Source organism: Bison bison, unplaced genomic scaffold, assembly GCF_000754665.1.
Source record: "Bison bison bison isolate TAMUID 2011002044 unplaced genomic scaffold, Bison_UMD1.0 scf7180017864330, whole genome shotgun sequence".
Classification (NCBI taxonomy): Eukaryota; Metazoa; Chordata; class Mammalia; order Artiodactyla; family Bovidae; genus Bison; species Bison bison.
Genome location: NW_011494902.1, coordinates 9,367,333 through 9,389,102, shown reverse-complemented (window position 1 = coordinate 9,389,102; position 21,770 = coordinate 9,367,333). Strand labels below are relative to the sequence as shown.

General features: G+C 34.6%; 1 protein-coding gene across 1 annotated transcript in view; it reads left to right on the top strand.

The window, feature by feature from the left end:
- Positions 1–21,770, top strand: part of LRP1B (low density lipoprotein receptor-related protein 1B) — a 1,806,191-nt gene that overhangs the window by 1,598,502 nt on the left and 185,919 nt on the right. The window contains exons 67-69 of the mRNA XM_010853706.1: positions 5,855–5,971; positions 13,225–13,331; positions 20,100–20,229. Of these exons, the coding sequence (XP_010852008.1) occupies positions 5,855–5,971; positions 13,225–13,331; positions 20,100–20,229 (354 nt within the window). The remainder of the gene's footprint in view (positions 1–5,854; positions 5,972–13,224; positions 13,332–20,099; positions 20,230–21,770) is intronic.

The window sequence follows — 21,770 nt, the reverse complement described above, 5'->3', positions numbered from 1 at the left end:
CTTTCCTTCCAAGGAGTAAGCGTCTTTTAATTTCATGGCTGCAGTCACCATCTGCAGTGATTTTGGAGCCCAAAAAAATAAAGTCTGACACTGTTTTTACTGTTTCCCCATCTATTTCCCATGAAGTGATGGGACCAAATGCCATGATCTTCGTTTTATAAATGTTGAGTTCTAAGCCAACTTTTTCACTCTCCTCTTTCACTTTCATCAAGAGGCTTTTTAGTTCCTCTTCACTTTCTGCCATAAGGGTCTTATACAAACTGTATAAGGTTGATTTAAAGAAAGAACATAATGATGTCTATATAAACAGGTTATGTTTTGATAACCGACAGTTATCCTGCCCCCAGTAGTAGACAAGATTTTCTATCAGTAGAAAAGAAGGTGCAAACTCCAATTCTAACCCCAGCTTCTAACTCTATGATGTTAGAGTCAAGAAGAGGAAACAAGGAGCTTCCATGATGGAGGCTCAGTTTCATTGTTATCATAATTCTTTTTGCTTCGGTGTTTCTGTGACTGCATTACTTTTTTTGTAACAAGAATAATTGCATGTTACCCAGCTGCCTGTAATCATTATGTTTTCTGAACTGGAAGATAGATAGTGATGATTACAGAATATTAACATGATCAACAAAAACTCCGTATTTCAATTTTTAATATGAAGAAAAGTTTGTCAATTCATTTTTCTTAATGATATCTTCTAGAGAATAAAAAAGTTTAATTTTGGTTAAGTTCAATTTGCCAATTTTTTTGATTATTGTTTTATGTGTTCTAAGAAATCAGAGAAGGGCATGGAAACTCACTCAAGTATTCTTGCCTGGAGAATCCCATGGACAGAGGAGCCTGGAGGGCCCTAGTCCATGGGGGCCCAAAGAGTTGGACATGACTGAAACGACATAGTAAGCAAGCAATCTTTGCCTACTCCAAGATTATGAAAATATTTTACAATATTCTAGAAGCTTTATATTACACTTATGATCAACTGAGATTCATTTTTGTGTATGGGTATGGTGGGTTGAGATTTATCTTTTTCATATAGATAGCCACTTATTTCAGTAATAGTTGCTAAAAAAGAGTTTCCTCTTCCCATTAAATTGATTTAGAGCCTTTGTTGAAAATCAGTTAACTGTATGTGTAGACTTATATTTCTAGTTTCATTTTGTTTAATACTCTCTTGATACTGTAACTTTAAACTTAAAATCAGGTACTGTAAATACTCTAGCTTTGTTCTTTTTTCAGCATTGGCTGATTGTTCTATATCCTTTGCATTCAAATATAAATTTAGGATAATCAATTTCTTAAGAACAATTAGATTAGGATAACCTAACCCTTCAAAAGTAACTTGCTGGAATTTTAGTAAGGGTTTCATTAATTCTGTATATTCATTTAGAGAAAGCTATAGTAATTTGAGTTTTCTAGTCCATGAATATAGATATCACTGCATTTTCTTGGACATATTAACTTTCTCTCAGCAATGCTGTATGGTTTTCAGTATGGTCTTGCACAAATTTCGCTAGCTTTATTCCTGGGTATTTGTTGTTTGATTGATACCATTGTAAAAGTTTAATTTTTTGTTATTGTGGATATATAGATATATAATAAACATATACAATGATGTTGTATCCTGTGCCCTTCCTAATATGTAGTTAGACATTAGCAACAAGGAAGTGACAGAGATGAAAGAAACAAGAGGGGGATAATTCAGCTAAGCACCAACTATCTGAGGACCCTCACTTGGGGGACAACCAGTTAGGCCCCAACCATCTGGAGACCCTCCTCTGACTTCACCCAGAACCTGTGAAACTCTGGTTGGTTGGTGAGCAACTTATCCTGATAAAGAGGGAGCACAGTATCATAAGAGAAGGCCCTGGGCATTGCATGCCCTGTCTAGACAGGCATGTAACTTCTAGTAAACTCAGACTTAATATATACCAACATTATAATAAAATCTAGCCCATACACACATCCAAGATGGGTTTTTCTTAGTGAACCGAGGATAGGGACATGAGCAGTAATGAGTGAGTTACAGATATCAGGGCAGTCAATCAAATAGCTGTCCCCCGTCTTTCACCCATGATTACGTTCCACCTCCTCATAGAACAACTTATAAACAAGCTGAAGCCTGTATGCATGTGTGTTTAAGTCACATCAGTCACGTCTGACTCTGGAACTCTATGAACTGCAGCCCACCAGGCTCCTCTGTCCATGGTATTCTCCAAGCAAAAATACTGAAGTGGGTTGCCATGCTCTCCTCCAGGGGATCATCCTGACCCAGGAATGGAACCTGCATCTCTTATGTCTCGGGCATTTGCAGGAGGGTTCTTTACCACTAGTGCCACCTGGGAAGCCCCTAAGCCTTATAGGCGGGCTGGTTTTACTTTCCAGAAACATCCCCACTCTCTCTCTGTGAGTATATCTATGCTTTAATAAACTTTGCCTTTGAGCTTAAGCTTGAAGTGGTAGTTTGCAAATTTTTGCTTCTATTGCAAGGTCCGAGATTGCTGGCCGGGGACTCCAGTTGACTTCCTCTGTTGAAACTCTCTATCTGACACATCGCATGGTAACATTCCAAATTCAGTTATTAATTCAGCAGTTTATAGCTTCCTTTGGCTTCCTTTTGGTATAAGGAGAAAACTAAATCTATCTTTCACCCCTGTTTCTCAGTCCACGTCCTCAGTTCTTATTCCACAAGGCATCACAGAACCAGATTCTTTTCTCTCTTTTGAGAAATAGGCAGTGCACATATAAAGAAGCCCCATATAGTATATATTACAAACAGTTTTATCTTTTGATGGTCCCTCACTCCACCTTTCTGGGAGGATCCAATTTGTTTCTGAGTATCTACAATTCATATGAAAATGTATTAAACAAAGAAAAGTTTTCAAATACTATATTTGTTTTCTCTAAATTTATAATATCAAAAAATGAAAACATTGTTCCATTTCTATTCAACAATATGAATGAATAGAAAACTCTACATATTGTGAGTATTTTTCTGGAGTATTACAATTTGGAATTATATATGTTCTGTTCTACAATTGGTTTTGAGGTTCAGTGATTTTCAGTATTGGCTGCTCATTGGAATCATTCAGCTTGCTTTAATAAAAATACTGATATGTGGGTTCCACCCCAGAGAATCTGATTTTATTGATATGGAGATGGACTGGGCAGAGGGATTTTTTAACATTCCCTTGGTGACTTTAATATGTAGCCAATTCAAGAACTGCTGTTTATACCTATATAGTTTATATTTGTAATGTTTATAAACAGTGTCATGGATCAAAAAGTTAAATAGCTTGGAAACATAAAATTCAAATAACCTTACATAAGGCAATTAACATTTTCATGTGACTCTTTCTGCAATGTCCCAAATGGAAACCTTAGCAATGAACTGTAATGAACTTATTATTGTAACTTGTAAGTGTAAGTCTCTTTTCAAACACAAAATATGATACAATTTAGGGGAGAAAACTTAAAAACCCATTGTATTGATACTCAGTCCTGATTGTTAACCTTTTGTAATCATGGAGAATTGCCTGTGTACAATGTAATACTAAGTTAAATAGTCTATTTCTCTGATCCAGATTGCTTTCTTATATTCTTCTATTCTAAAAATTTAAACAATATTTTAAATAATGCAAGCAACCCATGGCAAGGAATAAATAAAACTACTGTTACCTATAGTATTAGTTTTAGAGGAGTTTGTTTTAATTTCCAAAATGAAGTAACTATCTAAATAGTTCAGTGAACTCAGGAAGTTGGTGATGGACAGGGAGGCCTGGCGTGCTGAGATTCAGGGGGTTGCAAAGAGTCGGATACGACTGAGCAACTGATCTGATCTGATCTGATCGGATACAATATCTTAAAGGGTTGTTTAAATTCCAATATCCTAACATGGTTGCTTGATTGAGATGTGCATAATGCTACATTAGAACTTTTGTAAATTTTAGACCAATTTTTGAATCTGAAGTTAGGTATAGAGCACAGGCAAAAAGGATATATTATGAAACACAGTACTCAACACAGTGACACAGTTAAATTCTGAGTAATCATTACCAGACAGGCAGGTATGTAGGCAGAATGGAAGAGGGGGAGGGAAATATTATCTCTCCCTCTCTCTCTATCTGTATGCATATATTTATTCAGTTCAGTTCAGTTCAGTCGCTCAGTCGTGTCTGACTCTTCACGACCCCATGAACTGCAGCACGCCAGGCCTCCCTGTCCATCACAAACTCCCGGAGTTCACTCAGACTCATGTCCATCAAGTCAGTGATGCCATCCAGCCATCTCATCCTCTGTCGTCCCCTTCTCCTCCTGCCCCCAATCCCTCCCAGCATCAGAGTCTTTATCTAATACACATATATTAGTAAAACAGTGCATTTGAGGTCTATCATGAGAATTTCTACAAAAATGCAAAATGTTTCTGGAGAAGGATTGGATAAAAATTCCTCCTTTGCCATCTAAGACCTTTGTAAAATTGGAGAAATCAGTTAAACTCTTAAGATTTATGTCTCATTTACTTAAATGCATGTAATGATACTTCCTAGGAATGTTATGAAGATTGAGTGTGATCATGTTTATGAAAATCCTTACCCAGCAGGTGGCCTGGATCTTCAATATATGATCATTTCCTGATTTTCTTAATTAAACCTAAATCACTTTTGTTTTCATAATATTATTTAAATCTGAATTTTTTAAAATGCAATTTGCAGTAAAGAGTAGCAATGGCCACCAAATAGCTTCTCCTCTCCCTTAGTAAATTTATTTTACCAATCTCAATCATTTTAACACTTCACTATCCATCTCTAACATGGCTGTGGAAAAAAAGAGTTGATCTAAGTCTGTGAAAGGAAAATCTTAAATTGTGCATTGACATCAATACTCTTATTATTTTATGTACTTGAATTTATATCATCTTGATGCTTTGACCTTGCTAACTCAGTGTGTTTCATAGATCAAAGATGATATTATCACTTAGAGAATGTGTTAGAATTCTAGATGTACTCAATCACAATTTCCATTTTAGCAAAATTCCCAATAATTAATATATACACACATTACAGTTTAAGAAGCAATGGAGTAGATTATAAACAGTTGGATATTAGTCATGAAAATTTTTAAATATCTGATCTAAACTTTGCATAAATTCTTATTATGTAAATTTTTATTCTGGATCCAATGGACACAGTTAGATTTTTTGTAAAGAACAGCAAATCAGGAGTCAATGCACACTTTTCTTTTTTTTAATTGGCTGTGTCATTTAGTGGTAGTGAAAATGCATCAAGTTCTTAAACTTCTAAGAATATCTGCCTTAGCATTTGTAAAGTGAAGGGCTAGTTAATACATTTCCTGATACTCAGTGGGGTTATTTAGAGGTTCAGATACACTGGCACTTTAACAATTTGTAAGGTCTTTACTTAGGCACTATTGTAATCTATACATTTAGATCAGCTGACCATAGGTAAATTTTGAATAAGAACTTCTAAAGAAGGAAGACAAGATGGCAACCACACAGTTTGGTTAATAACTATTTCTTTATGGCTGCTACTTTATAGCAAAAATAGAAGATGGCTTAGAGGAGTATCTTAAAGAAGGATAGTTTTCAATAATCTTGATCTTTATTTTTATTGACTGATTTGTGTTGAGTGGATGGTCCAATCAGTTGCTTTGTAATTAGCTCACAATGAAATATTAGTCAGAATTTGCCTTCAATTTTTCCTAGGAATGCTTCTCAGTTAAGAACTGACTTGAGGTCCTAGGAAATGTCATGTCCCCTGGATTCACACAGCAGTGAGGACACAATGAGGGATATCTTTATGGAAGCCAACAATGCAAATTCTGGTTCTTTCCATTACAGATAAAAAGACTTGTGGTCCTCATGAATTCCAGTGTAAAAACAACAACTGTATTCCAGATCATTGGCGGTGTGATAGCCAAAATGACTGCAGTGATAATTCAGATGAAGAAAACTGTAGTAAGTAACTCTTGCTTGAGAATGTTGCAAGCTTGACAGCCTATTCAATAAGCAGGATAGCAATTTTTAGTTTAGTTAAGATATGAATTTGAACCTGTCTTGCAGCTCACATTTTTATACATATATTCACATTTGAACAAGAATATTCAGGCTAAATTGACCTGAATCTCAAATGGTAGAATTATTGAAATGGCTCATCCTGGGAGTTATTTTCTTACAGTTATCAGAATTGCTATGAAAGTATCATGAGGTTTAATGCAACCCGTTAGTATGCAATGAAAGAAACCCTTGATGCAAGTTCATAGAAAGAGCTGAATGATGTGGAGACACAAAACATATCATTCTTTAACCGATGGTATTCATTTTATTTCAGTCTCAGACCCATTTACACTACAAATTCACCCATGAGCATCTTTCAGTGAAATATCATTTATTCTCTCTGGAGTGGTGAACACCATATGTATTCAGGATGCTTTTCTCTGAAAATAGAATAAAGCAATTTTCATCATCTGCCTTCTGCATTTTTATGTAATAAGTTTAAAAAACATTAATTAGCCAGCAATTTTATTTTCTACAAAGCATGACAGTATGTAAAATTGTGACAGTATCCATCTTCTAGCATTCATTTCTGAGTGTATTTCTTACCAGCACTTTCTTATAGGGCTGTTTAAACAAAAAGGCAATATAATCATGTTCAAAGTAAGACAATAATCAAATTCCATTATTAAATATTAACATTCTTCTACTTCCCAAAAGAGTTTTATGATAACAATAATATCTACTTTATACATTGGATTTAGAGCATTCATTTCCCATGATGCAGGAGACAAAATAGGAACTGTTATATTAAAGTGTTGGGATATATTATATAAAAGCATACAATTAGTGGAATCACAGCCTTAATAAACCACTTGGATATTCAGTTTGCAAAATATCAGCTAATGGTTTGAGTCATTTTCAAAAGTTAATCTGACCAGTATTTGAGGATCAGGGACCTTAAGTATGCAATCTCTGGATAATTATGATTATGAAATACTTTGAATATAGAAACCTTTATTACTCCATCTTCGTATAAATATCTCCCAACTGATTATACTCTTTAGAAAGGTAAAGTGCATTGCAGAGATTTATTAGATTGTTCTAGATTTCTTTAATCTTTAATTTAAAAAAAAATTATATAGCAGTTCTCAAGATTCTGTCCAGTGATTAAAATAAAGATCTAATGGTGGTAAGACTAGAGGAGTGATTTCAAAAAAGAAACAATTATGTATGTACTTCTTATTTACTTTAATTTCATTTCAGAGCTTAAATTAACATATTAACTACTCAGCTTAGTTTTGGAAAATTTAGTGTTAATTATCAATGTTAGTTTGGCTTCCCTGATAGCTCAGTTGGTAAAGAATCCACCTGCAATGCAGGAGACCCTAGTTCGATTTCTGGGTCGGGAAGATCCTCTGGGGAACAGATAGGTTACCCACTCCAGTATTCTTGGACTTCCCTTGTGGCAAAGCTGGTAAAGAGTCTGCCTGCAGTGTGGGAGACCTGGCTTCAATCCTTGGGTTAGGAAGATACCCTGGAGAATGGAAAGGCTACCCACTCTAGTATTCTGGCCTGGAGAATTCCATGGACTGTAGAGTCCATGGGGTCACAAAGAGTCTGACACTACTGAGTGACTTTCACTTTCATAAATAATATACCTGAAAGGAAGCATCTGTGACTAAAGGATATTGAAAACAAGAGAAGGAGGTGGAAAGGTAACATGGAGACTCACATCTTGGAAGACCCTTTATTCAAGTGGTTATTTAAATGGTGTGAGAAGTTAGGTTGCTGTTTTAATGAGACAGGAAGGAGAAGAATGAAGAGCAGAGATAGCTGGTTTCTCCTGGGGTTTCCTAAGTGGCCAAATATCATTTTGGTGACATCTCCTAAAAGTCATCTTTTGATGCAAGAAAGCTAGGAGAAGGAACAATTGCATCTCACTTGTCACCATGGAAACTTAGTGATAAATACTGTAGTCACAGAGCCCTTAAGAAAAAGCAAGGGAATAGACTGCAGTATCAAGCATTGCAGTATAAAATACCCAATTATGTGTGGATCTCTTTTAGTTCCTACTAAGACAAGCAATATTGATGAATTTGGCAAGAAAAAGTGGCAGTGAACGAGAATGAAGCATATTATAGTTGTGACATGGAAGAATAGAAGGTGTATACAGGATAAACGTCAGAGTAGATAGCATGTTAAACATGGAAGAATGTTTAAGTGTAAGGATCAAGGGCTGTAGATCATTAAGTGGTGTTTGAATATACCATCTTAACTAAGCCAGAAAAATGGGAAGATTTAAGCATTGAAAATGCCACCAGTTCTACATAGACAGAAGCTGAGTCTCTGAAAAATAAGAAAACACAATATATCTATAGGGAGCACCAAGAGATTAGTCCTGTAGAAGTCAGCCTTAGAAAAATGTACTGTTGCTGTATTAAAATGCTTTCAAAATATTTCCAATGTCTTATTATATATTGAAACTATTAAAATAATATGTATATAACTACAACAAAACTATTATCATTATATACACATGATATAATATGTATTGTAATTATGACCACATATTACATACATGTCATAATTTTATATATAGTTATATATAGATGACAACAGTATGCTCGAGAGGGCAGTGGTATCATGTTTTCTAAATGTCATTAGTCAAAGATATGCCTTTTAATCCACATTTGTCATTTATTGTTAGCCTTTATTAAGTACTGAAACATACCAGAGATAGTCAGTCTTACACAATAGCAAGATGTTTTTTTTTTAAAGGCCCACACGCTATTATGCAAAATTCACTCACATTTGATTGTCTCATTTATTTATCATATGTATCTGAATTCCTATTTAAATGTCTGAAGATCGTTGAAGAAGTAGAACAATGTCCCATGATCTGCACAGTGCCTGACACATATTTATAATATTAGCAATTTACTATAAAATTTGCTTTTGGGCTTCTTTGTTTATGAATCTCTTATAATGAATTAACTTTTTAAATTGAGTGGGAAATATTCCAGGCATAGATATGGAAAGAGTTGGAATAGCAGCAGAGCAATTAACTGCCAGCTATGTTTTAGTTTAATATGCCTTCTAATTTTTTACATCTACATAGGATAATTAGCCCATTGTCATTTCATCATCTGATGATGATCATTTCCCTTGTTAAGTGTTCAGCAGGGACATTTTACTTCAGCAATGATTTCTGCTCTTAAAAATAAGAAAATTTCATTGTTATTGAAGTCATTTAGTAATCTGGGGCAAAGGTTTGGAAATATTTTTAAAATCTCAACATCTGTACTATTTTCATCAGCAACAAATATATATGGTATGTCTGCCATCCAAGTAATTGATGTACAAAATAAAATTATTTCATAACTTTGCATTATTAAAAAGTAACTGGCACTCCAATGGATTTTAAAGTACCAAATAATTTGATCAACTAGATATAGGTTTATGTAGAGACAAGCTGCATCTGCCTTATTTGAATTTCTAGTACTTTCACACTGAATTTATATCAGAAGATTATTTGTATAGCATGACAGTTATACTAATTGTATTCTAAAAATTCTCCTCAGATGCTCACACTCACACTGATATAATTTTTGAACTTATCACCAAGAGTTTATGATAATATACTGAGTAGAGAAATTGGAGCCTGGAAGCTTTTATTCTCTGCCACTAACTCTATGGCTTTGAAAGTTGCTTTTATTTTCTGACTATAGCTTCTTAGATTTTGTGAAGTCGTCTCCTATAGCTCCTTTCAATTCCGAGGCAGGATGTTTATGCCTTCACTACTATCAAAGGGGGTGACCAGTTTATACAATACCCCTATTTTTTATCCTTATTATAGAATCCAGATCAGCCTTCTGAAACATGCTCTGTAAAGGCTTCTTGGCTGTCAGTCTAGCTTGTTTAGATGAGATTTATGAAAAACCTGGTTAATCCTTCATGTATGGGATTCCCTATCTCCTTTGATCTCAGGAACAGGTAATATCAGACCAAGGTAGTGTAGGAAGAACATTTTAGAAATATTAGGGAAAATGCCACATTCAAATTTTCTTTCCAAACGGGTTATGTTCCAGGTATAGTCATTTTTCGGTTCTTTTCCACAAGAAAAATGCTATTGTGCCAAGTTCTAAAAATTCATCCTTTACTTTATCCCGAAAAGATTAAAGGCAAAGTAAACGATAAGAGAATATAATAATTTAGATCTTCTCTGATAACAAAATTTCATTTTCCCCAAAAGAGAATTTCTTTTTGAGAGAACTAGTGGGAAAAGATTCTAAGGCATTTAGGTGAGAGTTAGAAACACATTAGCTATCCCATTCCTTGATGACATTTGTGTATATATAAATAATTCAGGATTATTTTTTCTGGCTTTTTTATTTTAAACATGGTAGCACATACAGAATTTCCATTTGTACTGAAAAGTGCTTTTCTAAGCAAGTCTCTCAGTTCCTTTCCTCTCCTATTGGAACAGAATAATTAAAAATGTTAAAGCAAGTCTCTATAGATCAAATATTCTGTGGATTTGTTGGGCAAATACCTTGATCTACTGGCTATACAATTTTATTTATAACCTTGAACTAACAACATCCAGCCCTGCCCATAGCAGTGTGTAAAAGCCTGTGAGGCCATTGCTATTTAGCACATGATAAACACACTTGTTCTTAATTAGAATAAAAGCAAATGAGAATATTAAAGGAAGAATTATCATATTTTAATACCCTCAAATCATGAAATTAAAGATTGTACTGCTATTTTTAAAATATCTAAATATAATACATTTTAAAGGCACTGTCTGTTTAGTATTTAATATCCAATGTTATTCACCATTATTCAAAAATTGAGCATCTATTTATTTATTTATTTAATAGAATTTATTTTCCCTGAGAATAAAACCACGTGTTTCTGCAAATGGAAGGAGAGTGAAACAGATTCAGCATGGGTGGATACAAAGAGGAAAAGGGTTTTCTTTTATTATTACTGTAAAGTCGACATTGCTAGCTGTGTGCCTTGGACAATTAACTTGACTTTTCAAGGGCTTTAATGTCAATCCCTGTAATATGTGAACACTTATTACTTCCTCAGTAGTATGGGAGGCAATGATACGGCTTTGCAGTAAAAATATAGATCCCGGTGTCAGGTTATCTAGATTCAAGTTTAATACTAGCTCTTTTACCTGCTGGGTGATTTGGAGTAAGTTTTTTCCTCTCTCTGCTTCAATTTACTCATCTAAAAAAGGGTCCAACAATAATATCTAACTTATGTCGTTCCCTTCTCCGGGGGATCTTCCTGACCCTGGGGTCGAACCCAGGTCTCCTTCTTGCGTGCAGAGTCTTTAACCGTCTGAGCCACCAGAGAAGCCCACCTATCTTATAGAATTGTTAACGTTAACTGATGAGCTAATTCAACTATTTGGCATTATCTTCACCTAGTGCTTAACAGCAAACAAAATATCAGTAGCTGGTTCAGTTCAGTTCAGTGCAGTCGCTCAGTCATGTCCCACTCTTTGTGACCCCGTGGACTGCAGCACGCCAAGCCTCCCTGTCCATCACCATCTCCCGGAGTTTACCCAAACTCATGCCCATTGAGTTGGTGATGCCGTCCAACCATCTCATCCTCTGTCATCCCCTTCTCCTCCTGTCCTTAATCTTTCTCAGCATCAGGGTGTTTTCAAATGAGTCAGCTCTTCACAACAAGTGGCCAAAGTATTGGAGTTTCAGCTTCATCATCAGTCCTTCCAATGAACACTCAGTAGCTGGTATTTTTGTATTATTGTTATAGTTATCAATATTACTATTAATTAAGTTGTTTTTAAAATTAAAGTGTCATATATACGAATATAGTACAAAGACTAAAAGAGAAACTGTTCTTGTCATGCTGTCTAAACAAAGGAGTATTTAAAAATGAGGGAGACCCTCCACTTAGTGGCTCTTTTTCATTCTATTGATAAGCATCTTATCTTATTCATAGCCAGAAGTTCACATTTTTAAAATAAAGACCCAGAACAGAACAAAATGTTCAATACATATTACATTTTTCAAAGTTCTTCCAGTGTTCTCAGAAGGGATATTTATATAGAAATGTAAGAGCCTTCATGATATCAAACATTCATATGTTACCCTATAGTGAGAACCTGAGTGATTGCATAGAGTGATATTTAAATACTGGCTGAATTATGCACAATCTTTATGTAGAAATTATGCTTCATATGAATATTCTTTAAATTTTATTTCTGTTGCCAATTTCTGTTTTACCTGAACAAGAATATTATTGTGTGTGAAACAGGACCGTTGTAAATACAGTTAATGAGAGGGGTAAGGAGGGTCTCTCATCATGCCAGATATCAGTTCTGTTTAGAGAATCAAAACCAAGCAAGAGGTGACGGTCAGCAGTTATACTGATTACTTGTTAGGGAAAATTTCTGCACTCCTGCTTCATTGTCCAGATGAAACATATCCTGCACAGGAGTTGAGCCAAATAACAAGTCACAGTATTTGGCTTAGGTCCTATATGGAACATGGTGAAGCATAATTAAATTAACAGTTAGCAAATTATCTGAAATGGCAGGTAAATGAGGTTAAGGCATAAGCAAATAACTGCATAAATAAATAGGCAGTTTTCAAAAAAGAATCTCCTTCAATCATGTCCAATAATATCTCCACATATCCTTTTAGTTCTAGGAGCTCTGAATTTTCCAGGGACAGAATTGAAGAATTAGAAAGTCATTAGAATACATAATAAAAAGTCATGAACCAAAGTTTAGACTCTTCAGTTAATAAATAGTCCTGTGTACCCATAGAGAGTAACAAAATGTCTTACATCCTTTAAGTAAATGCATAATATGATTTAGAATTTCAACTGGAAAAATTGTTGTTTTACTTTAATATGTAGATTTTTATGCCTTTTCTTTTACTTTGCTACTGGATTTTCATTAAACAGTAAGCTATTTATCTTTTGCATTTTTTTCAATTTGTATCTAATGCCACTTTCTATTCATGACTTCAAAAATAAATGTGAAAAATCATTATATTATATACCACAGATGCTTCATGAAATGTTTCTCTTTTTTTTTTATAAACAATTTATTGGTTCTGCCTGGCTAACTTCTTTTTTCTCAATGCTACCTCACGTGGTATGTCATATAAATTTTAGAATGAAGTTGCATGTAATAGAATAAACTTGTGCTATTTTTCTGTCCCCAGAGCCACAGACCTGTACACTGAAAGATTTTCTCTGTGCCAACGGGGACTGTGTTTCTTCAAGGTTTTGGTGTGATGGAGATTTTGATTGTGCAGATGGCTCGGATGAGGTAGGCGTTTTTGAGAAATCAAACAAAAAATAAAGTGGTTCCTTAAAATTTCATTCATAATTATTATTCCATTCAATGAGTGTGACAGGGACAGCTCTGAATGCACTTTGCTTCTGACACACTAAGATATGTATTATATCTATGCTCTGTGCTGCACACATCCAGCACAGGGAATAGCTCTTGTGCTACTATTGACAGTTAATTTTATAGTCTGTTTTACCTCAAGTAGTGAATGGCTGGATTGGGAATAAGATGTTTGGAAACCCTATTCCCTATAGCTGATGCCTTTGCCATCTGTGAATTTGTTCGTAAATTTGCTGCAGTATTTATAGTCAGGACTAATATTTTTATGCATTTTAAACAGTTTGTTCTCCCCAGACTCCTTCTTCAGTAGATATAGTCTTACAGACTTAGATGTGGGTCATCAATTTTTATGAAACTGCAGATTTAGCTTTGCTTAGATGATGACTCACAATCCATTTATAATAAGTTCTATGTACACACAGTTAAGAAGTTTAGAATTTCTCTGGATAATTCTGTAATCTCAGGTTGTGCTAACATTATATAAACCTTCACACAATTTATCATTTATGCATCTGTGTATTGGGGTTTCAGATATTAATTACTCCATGATGCTTTAAAAAATAATACATGACACACAGTAATAGTCACTTTACATGGTTTTCTCAGTTAGTGATTTTTCACGTTACTATCAGGAATGCAGCACTTGTACAATCAAGTCCAGCCACAGAAGGGAAAATGAGGTCTCTGGTCCTCAGTGGCCACCATGGCTCCTCCTGACGCACAATGACTGCCTAGACTTCTGCTACTCTGATTGACACGAATATGTACTCAGCTTCAAAAAGGGCCTCCCACTGACTATCGACTTGGGAAGAATCTTCCCAGGTGCTCTGGAGATTTCTGTGTTTCAAGTTCAGCTTCCTCCAGTATCCACTGATTACCTGCCTCTTCAGAAGACCCTGAAGGTCTCTACTAGTTATAGAATCCACACAAACCAGATATTCCCCAACCTTCAGGGAGTCTTATCAAGATTGGACAATTCCTCCCCATTCTCTCACTATTTTGGAAAAGTCCCCCTAATCATGTACAAGTCTAGATTTTGGAACCTAATGCACTTTATTTCTCACCTGAAGGTCTGAAACCTTAAAACTTGAGGCTGCAAAGGTCTCTTAGGAGAAGGTGAAAAATATTACTTCTGTTTATGGGGCTAGTCACAAAACAAGTCAAACAAAATTTTAAAAAATCCACAGAGAAGTTAAAGTCTTACAATTCCCAGCTACATATTTACTTAGTATCTATATTTATTCAGAATTTTATTAAATGTTTCACAATCAGGAAAATATATTTCATATAAATTCTTCCATACCATTAAAATGTTTTGTCTTTGTTTTCTTTAAAAATATATATATATTCCAACAGCACCATGTAATTGTGAAACATCAAAAGGTGGGGATATATTACTGAAGGCTTGTGATTTCATCTTGCATGTTTTTCACTAGATGTCCAACATACATAAACAAAATTAAACACTTCTTTTTTCTAAATGTTATTCATGTGAAAGTAGACATCCTTATCCATGCTGTTTCTCTCATGCTATAGGTTAATGGATGCAATTCTTGGTGGCTGAATATATCTCCACTATCCATATATTTTTATGCTAATATCCCTAGGGAATGAAATTAACTCTCTTAAAGGTAGTCTTTCTCTACATTTATGGACTTTTGATACTGTCTATATGTAATTAAGTGGCTAACATTACAGGCAGTTGATTTCTATTTCCTTTATAAAATCTAGAATGACGGGTTGCATTGTCAACAAACAAAAAAGTGAGCTGAACAGATGGCTAGAAAGCATAATTACATACAGGATATTCTTATACTGGGAACAAAAGAGAAAATTGTAAGGATTACTTTTTGTATGAATGTTAACTGAATTACTTTCTTAATTTTCAGCCAAAACATTAAATCAAAAACTTGGATCAATGTAATTGTGTATCAGGTTAGTGGCAAACACAGAGAAGAACTATTTAAAGTGAATTTAGAATATATTTGACCTCTGTGTCCAGTATAACATATTGTAAGAATCAAAAGAAATGCAAAAGAATCTTAAATTATATTCATACATGTGTTTTTTAAATAACATTGGTTTTGCTAATTTGAAATTTGTGTCTTAGAGAGTACAGTAGTTCCAATGTAAAATTATTTTAAAATTACTAACACTCAAAATTTTTAAGTAAAATAAAGGAGATATGAATGTAGAAAAAATGCAAGTAAATAAAAACCCTGTAATTAAATTCAAAAGTATCAGCTTGAGATCTTGATTTATTTTTCTGTTTTTAAAAATATGTTTTTAGCCCTGCCACTGAAAAATCCTAAAACCAATGACATTCCAGCTTTAAAGACTATCTCTAGCATTCATATCATGACCTCTAACTACATTACCCAATTAACAGAATCAAAACTCCTTTGAGAAATGTTTAATTCTAGATCTGTGAATGGAAATTGACAAAATGAGCCACTAACATCTTGTAAAGCCAGAAAACAAGACTATTGGGATAATGTCCAAAATACATAGGAGCAAAATTGCAGGGTTTTCTACATACAAAAGGGACAATTTGAGCCTTAGAAAGAAAATAAAAAATGACTGTAATGTATTGAAATATAATAATGTATACAAATATATGAATTGATAATAATATTTAAACAAAAAGCTCAATTGTTACTTTGGAGGTTTCTAAGTAACTTTATTAGTATTTACTTAGCCAAATTCAGAATGTGAGACATTCTATAGAGCAAATGACCTGTTTTTCCCAAGTAGTAAATGGCATTCAAAAAAGAGTTATACATTAAAAGAAACTCAAATCAAATTCAATGTATAGGTTCTTTTAGATTTTTCATTTATCAAACAGTATTTTTCTACAGTTGAGAAAATTAGGAAATTTTTTAAATGGATTGGGAATAACTTTAAAAATTTTCTATTAATACCATCATAGTATTAATTTTCTGAAGCTATTGTCATTATGTTAAAGTTCAAAATATAAATAAACTGGGAGAGAGGCTTATGAAACATGAATAGCTAAGTGTGGATAATTGTTAAATATGCATGATGAGCACATGGGTTTTATTATTCTGTTCCCTCTGTTTTCCTGTGTGTTTTAAGATGTCTAAGATAATGATTAAAAACCCCACAAATATAGACACAGACACATGCATCAACTATATGCAGTATATTATAAATTAAACTCTTCTGAAGGTAGAAAAAATATCCAGAAGTATTACCTTCTGTGTTATTGTCAATACAGATAGAACAGTGTCACTGATTACTGAGCTCCTTTACTTGAATTAGCCCTATTGCTGAGAAAAACATTAATTAATTCTACAAAATATACTGAGCAGTTATTATAATCATTGCATGATATTAGGTTCTTGATTCATAGACACTATTTCTATCCTGTGTATACGTGCGGTACATATATGCTGTTGCTTTAGTCACGTCTGGCTCTTTGTAACTCTATGGACTGTAGCCAGCCAGGCTCCTCTGTTCATAGAATTCTCCAGGCAAGAATACTGGAGTGGGTTGCCATAAATTACAAAATATTTTAATATATATTCCTCATTTTCTACATTTGCTACTTCATTCATTCGATCATTTATCCAGCAAATTTTAATGGAATACTTACTTCTTAAATGTCCCAGGTACAGTAATGGACATGGAAAAGGAAAGCGGTGAACAAAATCTGAAATTACTTCCTCATGACCAGTACACGGGCTATTTTTCAAATGTCATTCACCATTACATAGCTCACCCCTTGGATACATCACGGTTCTATTTATCCTTATGTGTGAAAAATATTTTCTTAGTTTCATTCTGTTTAAAATTCCTCTGTGAAGTCTTTCTTAAAACCCTTATGAACTCATGTTTTTGAAGCATATTCATTTATTTTGACAGTATATTTTATTGAAATTGTTGGTTAAAATGCTGGTCTTCTATTAGTCTATGAGTTTACATGGTCCCATCACTTCATGGGAAATAGATGGGGAAACAGTGGAAACAGTGTCAGACTTTATTTTGGGGGGCTCCAAAATCACTGCAGATGGTGATTTCAGCCATGAAATTAAAAGACGCTTACTCCTTGGAAGGAAAATTATGACCAACCTAGATAGCATATTTAAAAGCAGAGACATTACCTTGCCAACAAAGGTCCATCTAGTCAAGGCTATGGTTTTTCCTGTGGTCATGTATGGATGTGAGAGTTGGACTATGAAGAAAGCTGAGAGCCGAAGACTTGATGCTTTTGAACTGTGGTGTTGGAGAAGACTCTTGAGAGTCCCTTGGACTGCAAGGAGGTCTCCTGGGTGCTCATTGGAAGGACTGATGTTGAAGCTGAAACTCCAGTACTTTGGCCACCTCATGTGAAGAGTTGACTCATTGGAAAAGACCTTAATGCTGGGAAGTATTGGGGGCAGGAGAAGAAGGGGACGACAGAGGATGAGATGGCTGGATGACATCACTGACTCAATGGACATGGATTTGGTGTCCATTGGTGTCCGGGAGTTGGTGATGGATAGGGAGGCTTGGTGTGCTGCGATTCATGGGGTCGCAAAGAGTCAGACACAACTCAGTGACTGAACTGAACTGAACTGAATTTACCAAATACAGGGAGGAATCATCCTTTTATTTACATTATTATTTAAGAAACTCTTGCAGGACACTCAGGTTCAATCCCTGGGTTGGAAGACCACCTGGAGAAGGAAATGGCAACCCACTCCAGAATTCTTGCCTGGAGAATCCCATGGACAGGGGAGCCTAACAGGCTACAATCAGGGAAGCCTGACAGGCTACAGTCCATGCAGTCACAAAGAGTCTGACATCACAGTGAGTAACACTTAGCCAGTTTTACCAACATTATTATTTAAGAAACTCTAGTAAATGGTAAATCTTCAATACTTGGGAAAAGAAGTGGGGAAGGAAAGAAGAAAATCAGTTATATAGCAGGCAGTCTAATTAAACTGTCATCAGCAAAGAGAAAACTATAGGAATTCAGAAAATAAGCTCTTATTTCTTACATGGGATGAAACTGAGAAAAAGCAGGGAGTAACAGTTCATATGCTTCATTCACTGGAAGTTTCACAAGCTGTAAGAGTGCTGCACCTTTTGTGAAAAGAACAGACAAGTAAATCTTGGCAACAATAGAAACTGCTAAACAACAGAAAAATATCATCTCAGCAAGACATTTCACTGGAGCATCCCATTTCAACCAGAGTGGTCAGACCCAAGGAAAGTGAATTTCTAATTTCCCTTTCATTGATCTCATATAAAGAACTGAAAGGCCCCCAAAGGCATCACTACTATCTTGTTTGATTTCCAAATAAAATCTGGATGCTAGCTAGCCAAAAATGACAATTCTGGCAGTTCATTTCACAGTTCTCTAAGAACAAATAGCAGAAGAATGGAAAAGGAATATGAACAGCAAAGTATGAAAGAACAAGGACAGAGGGAGAAAAGTGGGGATAGGCGAAAGAAATAACACAGGGGAAGTTTTGTTGATGCAAGACAGAATTACCCTAGGATTTTTTCTTGTTTCACATTAATCTTTTCACCCCATTCCCAAGGAACTGGCTATACTGATTAGAAATATCTTTTAGCCTTTTTATTTCCCCACAATCATCGTTGTCACTTCAGTTCAGTCCCTCGGTTATGTCCAACTCTTTGTGACCCCATGGGCTGCAGCATGCCTGGCTTCCCTGTCAATCACCAGCTCCCAGAGCTTGCTCAAACTCATGTCCATTGAGTCGGTGATGCCATCCAGCCATCTCATCCTCTGTCGTCCCTTTCTCCTCCTGCCTTCAATCTTTCCCAGCATCAGGGTCTTTTTCAATGAGTCAGTTCTTCACATCAAAGTAATGGAGCTTTGGCATCAGTACTTCCAATGAATAGTCAACATTGATTTCCTTTAGGATTGACTGGTTGGATCTCCCTGTAGTCCAAGGGACTCTCAAGAGTCTTCTCCAGCATCACAGTTCTAAAGCATCAATTCTTTGGCACTTAGCTTTCTTTATGGTCCAACTCTCACATCCATGCATGACTACTGGAAAAACCATAGCTTTGACTAGATGGACTTTTGTTGGCAAAGTAATGTCTCTGCTTTTTAATATGCTGTCTAGGTTGGTCATAGATTTTCTTCCAAGGAGCAAGTGTCTTTTAATTTCATGGCTGCAGTCACCATCTGCAATGATTTTGGACCCCAAGAAAATAAAGTCTGTCATTCTTTCCATCATTTCCCCATCTATTTTCAAGAAGTGGTGGGACTGGATGCCATGATCTTCTTTTTTTGAATGCTGAGTTTTAAACCAGCTTTTTCAACCTTCTCTTTCATCTTCATCAAGAGGCTCTCTAGTTCCTCTTCGCTTTCTGCCGTAAGGGTGGTTTCATCTGCATATCTGAGGTTATTGACATTTCTCATTGTCATTTATAACTATTAAAATTGCATTACCCCATAACTGTCTGTTTGGAGTATAATCCACTCAGAGCAACTTTATTACTTGATGAAGCCATGGGATTTATGTTCTTTTTATATTTCTCTGTTTTATTATGACTAATAGAGACAAATGAAACTGGAAAATGATTATAATGTTTTATAGTGATGAGCTTAAGTGTGACCATCTGAGATTCTTGTATGTGTTTTTTGGGGTTGAAGACATTTATCTAAAATTTTAATTTTAATTATGTTTGTGTTGTTTTTGTCAGAGAAATTGTGAAACAAGTTGTTCCAAAGATCAATTCCAGTGTTCCAATGGTCAGTGTATATCAGCAAAATGGAAATGTGATGGCCATGAAGATTGTAAATATGGAGAAGATGAGAAAAACTGTGAGCCAGGTAAAATGCTTGAGACAATATTTCATTTAAGTAATGTTTTAACTCAGAATTTAAATTTCAGCAAAGATATGTATAAAACAGTGGCAAATAATGCACATTTTGCTGTTTTTAAGAAATAATCTGAAATATCTGTAGATAAATTAATTGGTGTGCCTTCTGTATGTTTTGAAAGTGTTTTATTAGACAAGATTGATATTATTTCCAGATACAAGCATTACTCCCTTAAATTTGATTTTCTGATCACTATATTTTTCTATATCATTTGGAGTTGTTTTTCCAAGATAGTGGAATGAAAAAGTTGAAACTATAAGTGTGATAAAAGTCAGGTTTCAATTCCAGAAATTAAGATTATTAAATAGAATATAGAAGGTGTATTATTTCTTTTACATCTTGGTCCAAAATAAAAATTAAGATTCAAAATAAGAGTATAGGGGGAAAAATACCCAGTTCATATATTGCTATTCCTTAAACATCACTTTAAATATATATATATATATATATATATATATAGTTAGCTTTTATACTTGGGAATTTTAATAGCATTATTCTACAGGAAAAAATACTGGGGAAGATCACTTTGTAATATATTATACACACACACATGTATATGGTTGTAAGTAGTTTCATAATGTAATAATTATTCTGAGGGACTAAGGCAGAACTGCAGATACCTCACACACACTTTACTAATAGCCCAGGATCATGCCCATGGTCCACATTGCTAACTGTTCACATCTTTGTTCTTACTGAATTCAGACATAGTCCCAGACTCATTAATACAGATCCCTAGGCAACCACTGCCAATTAAAAGGAATTAAAACCTAAGGGAAAAGCTTTTTAGCATCCCAGGACACAGCAATTTAAACCACAAAGCCATTACGTAAGTATATTTGGCTACCTAGTGATCTAATACAAGGCCAAGAATCCCAGAATTTGAATGCAGGCTTAACAAACAAAGCCCCTCGACATGGAAAGGTATCATCATTCCTGTGTTAATTAATTACATCAGGTATTGGCTATAACTTATTTATCTACAATTTAAAATATTTCCATGTCATAAAAGAATTGCTTCAAATTTTACAGACTCTGCTAATTATACATGTTCATATTTAAAACCCCAAGTTAAAAAAAAAAAGACTTCTTAAAACTTATATAAATATGATATTTTTTGCAAAATAGCCAAATAGATATCATGGGGTCTATGATACCATGCCAAGATTTTCACTTTTAGCTTTATACAATGCATATATTAATAATATCCTCAAAGTTTACTAAATGTTATTACAATTTTGAAAATAATTTGAGGCTTTTGTATTTTAAATAGATTCAAAATTATAAGAGAATATATTTAACTCTTAACAATCAAAGTAATAGAAGATATAGAGAGGTTCCGCCCACCCCCTCGGCCCTTTTTTCTTTAGTGAGTTGAATACTTATGAACAGACCATTACATCATGAGGTATATTTAATACAGTACAAAAATATTGTAAAGCTCATTTTAAGTCAGTGTTTAATATCAGATGTTGAATATAATTCAGTAT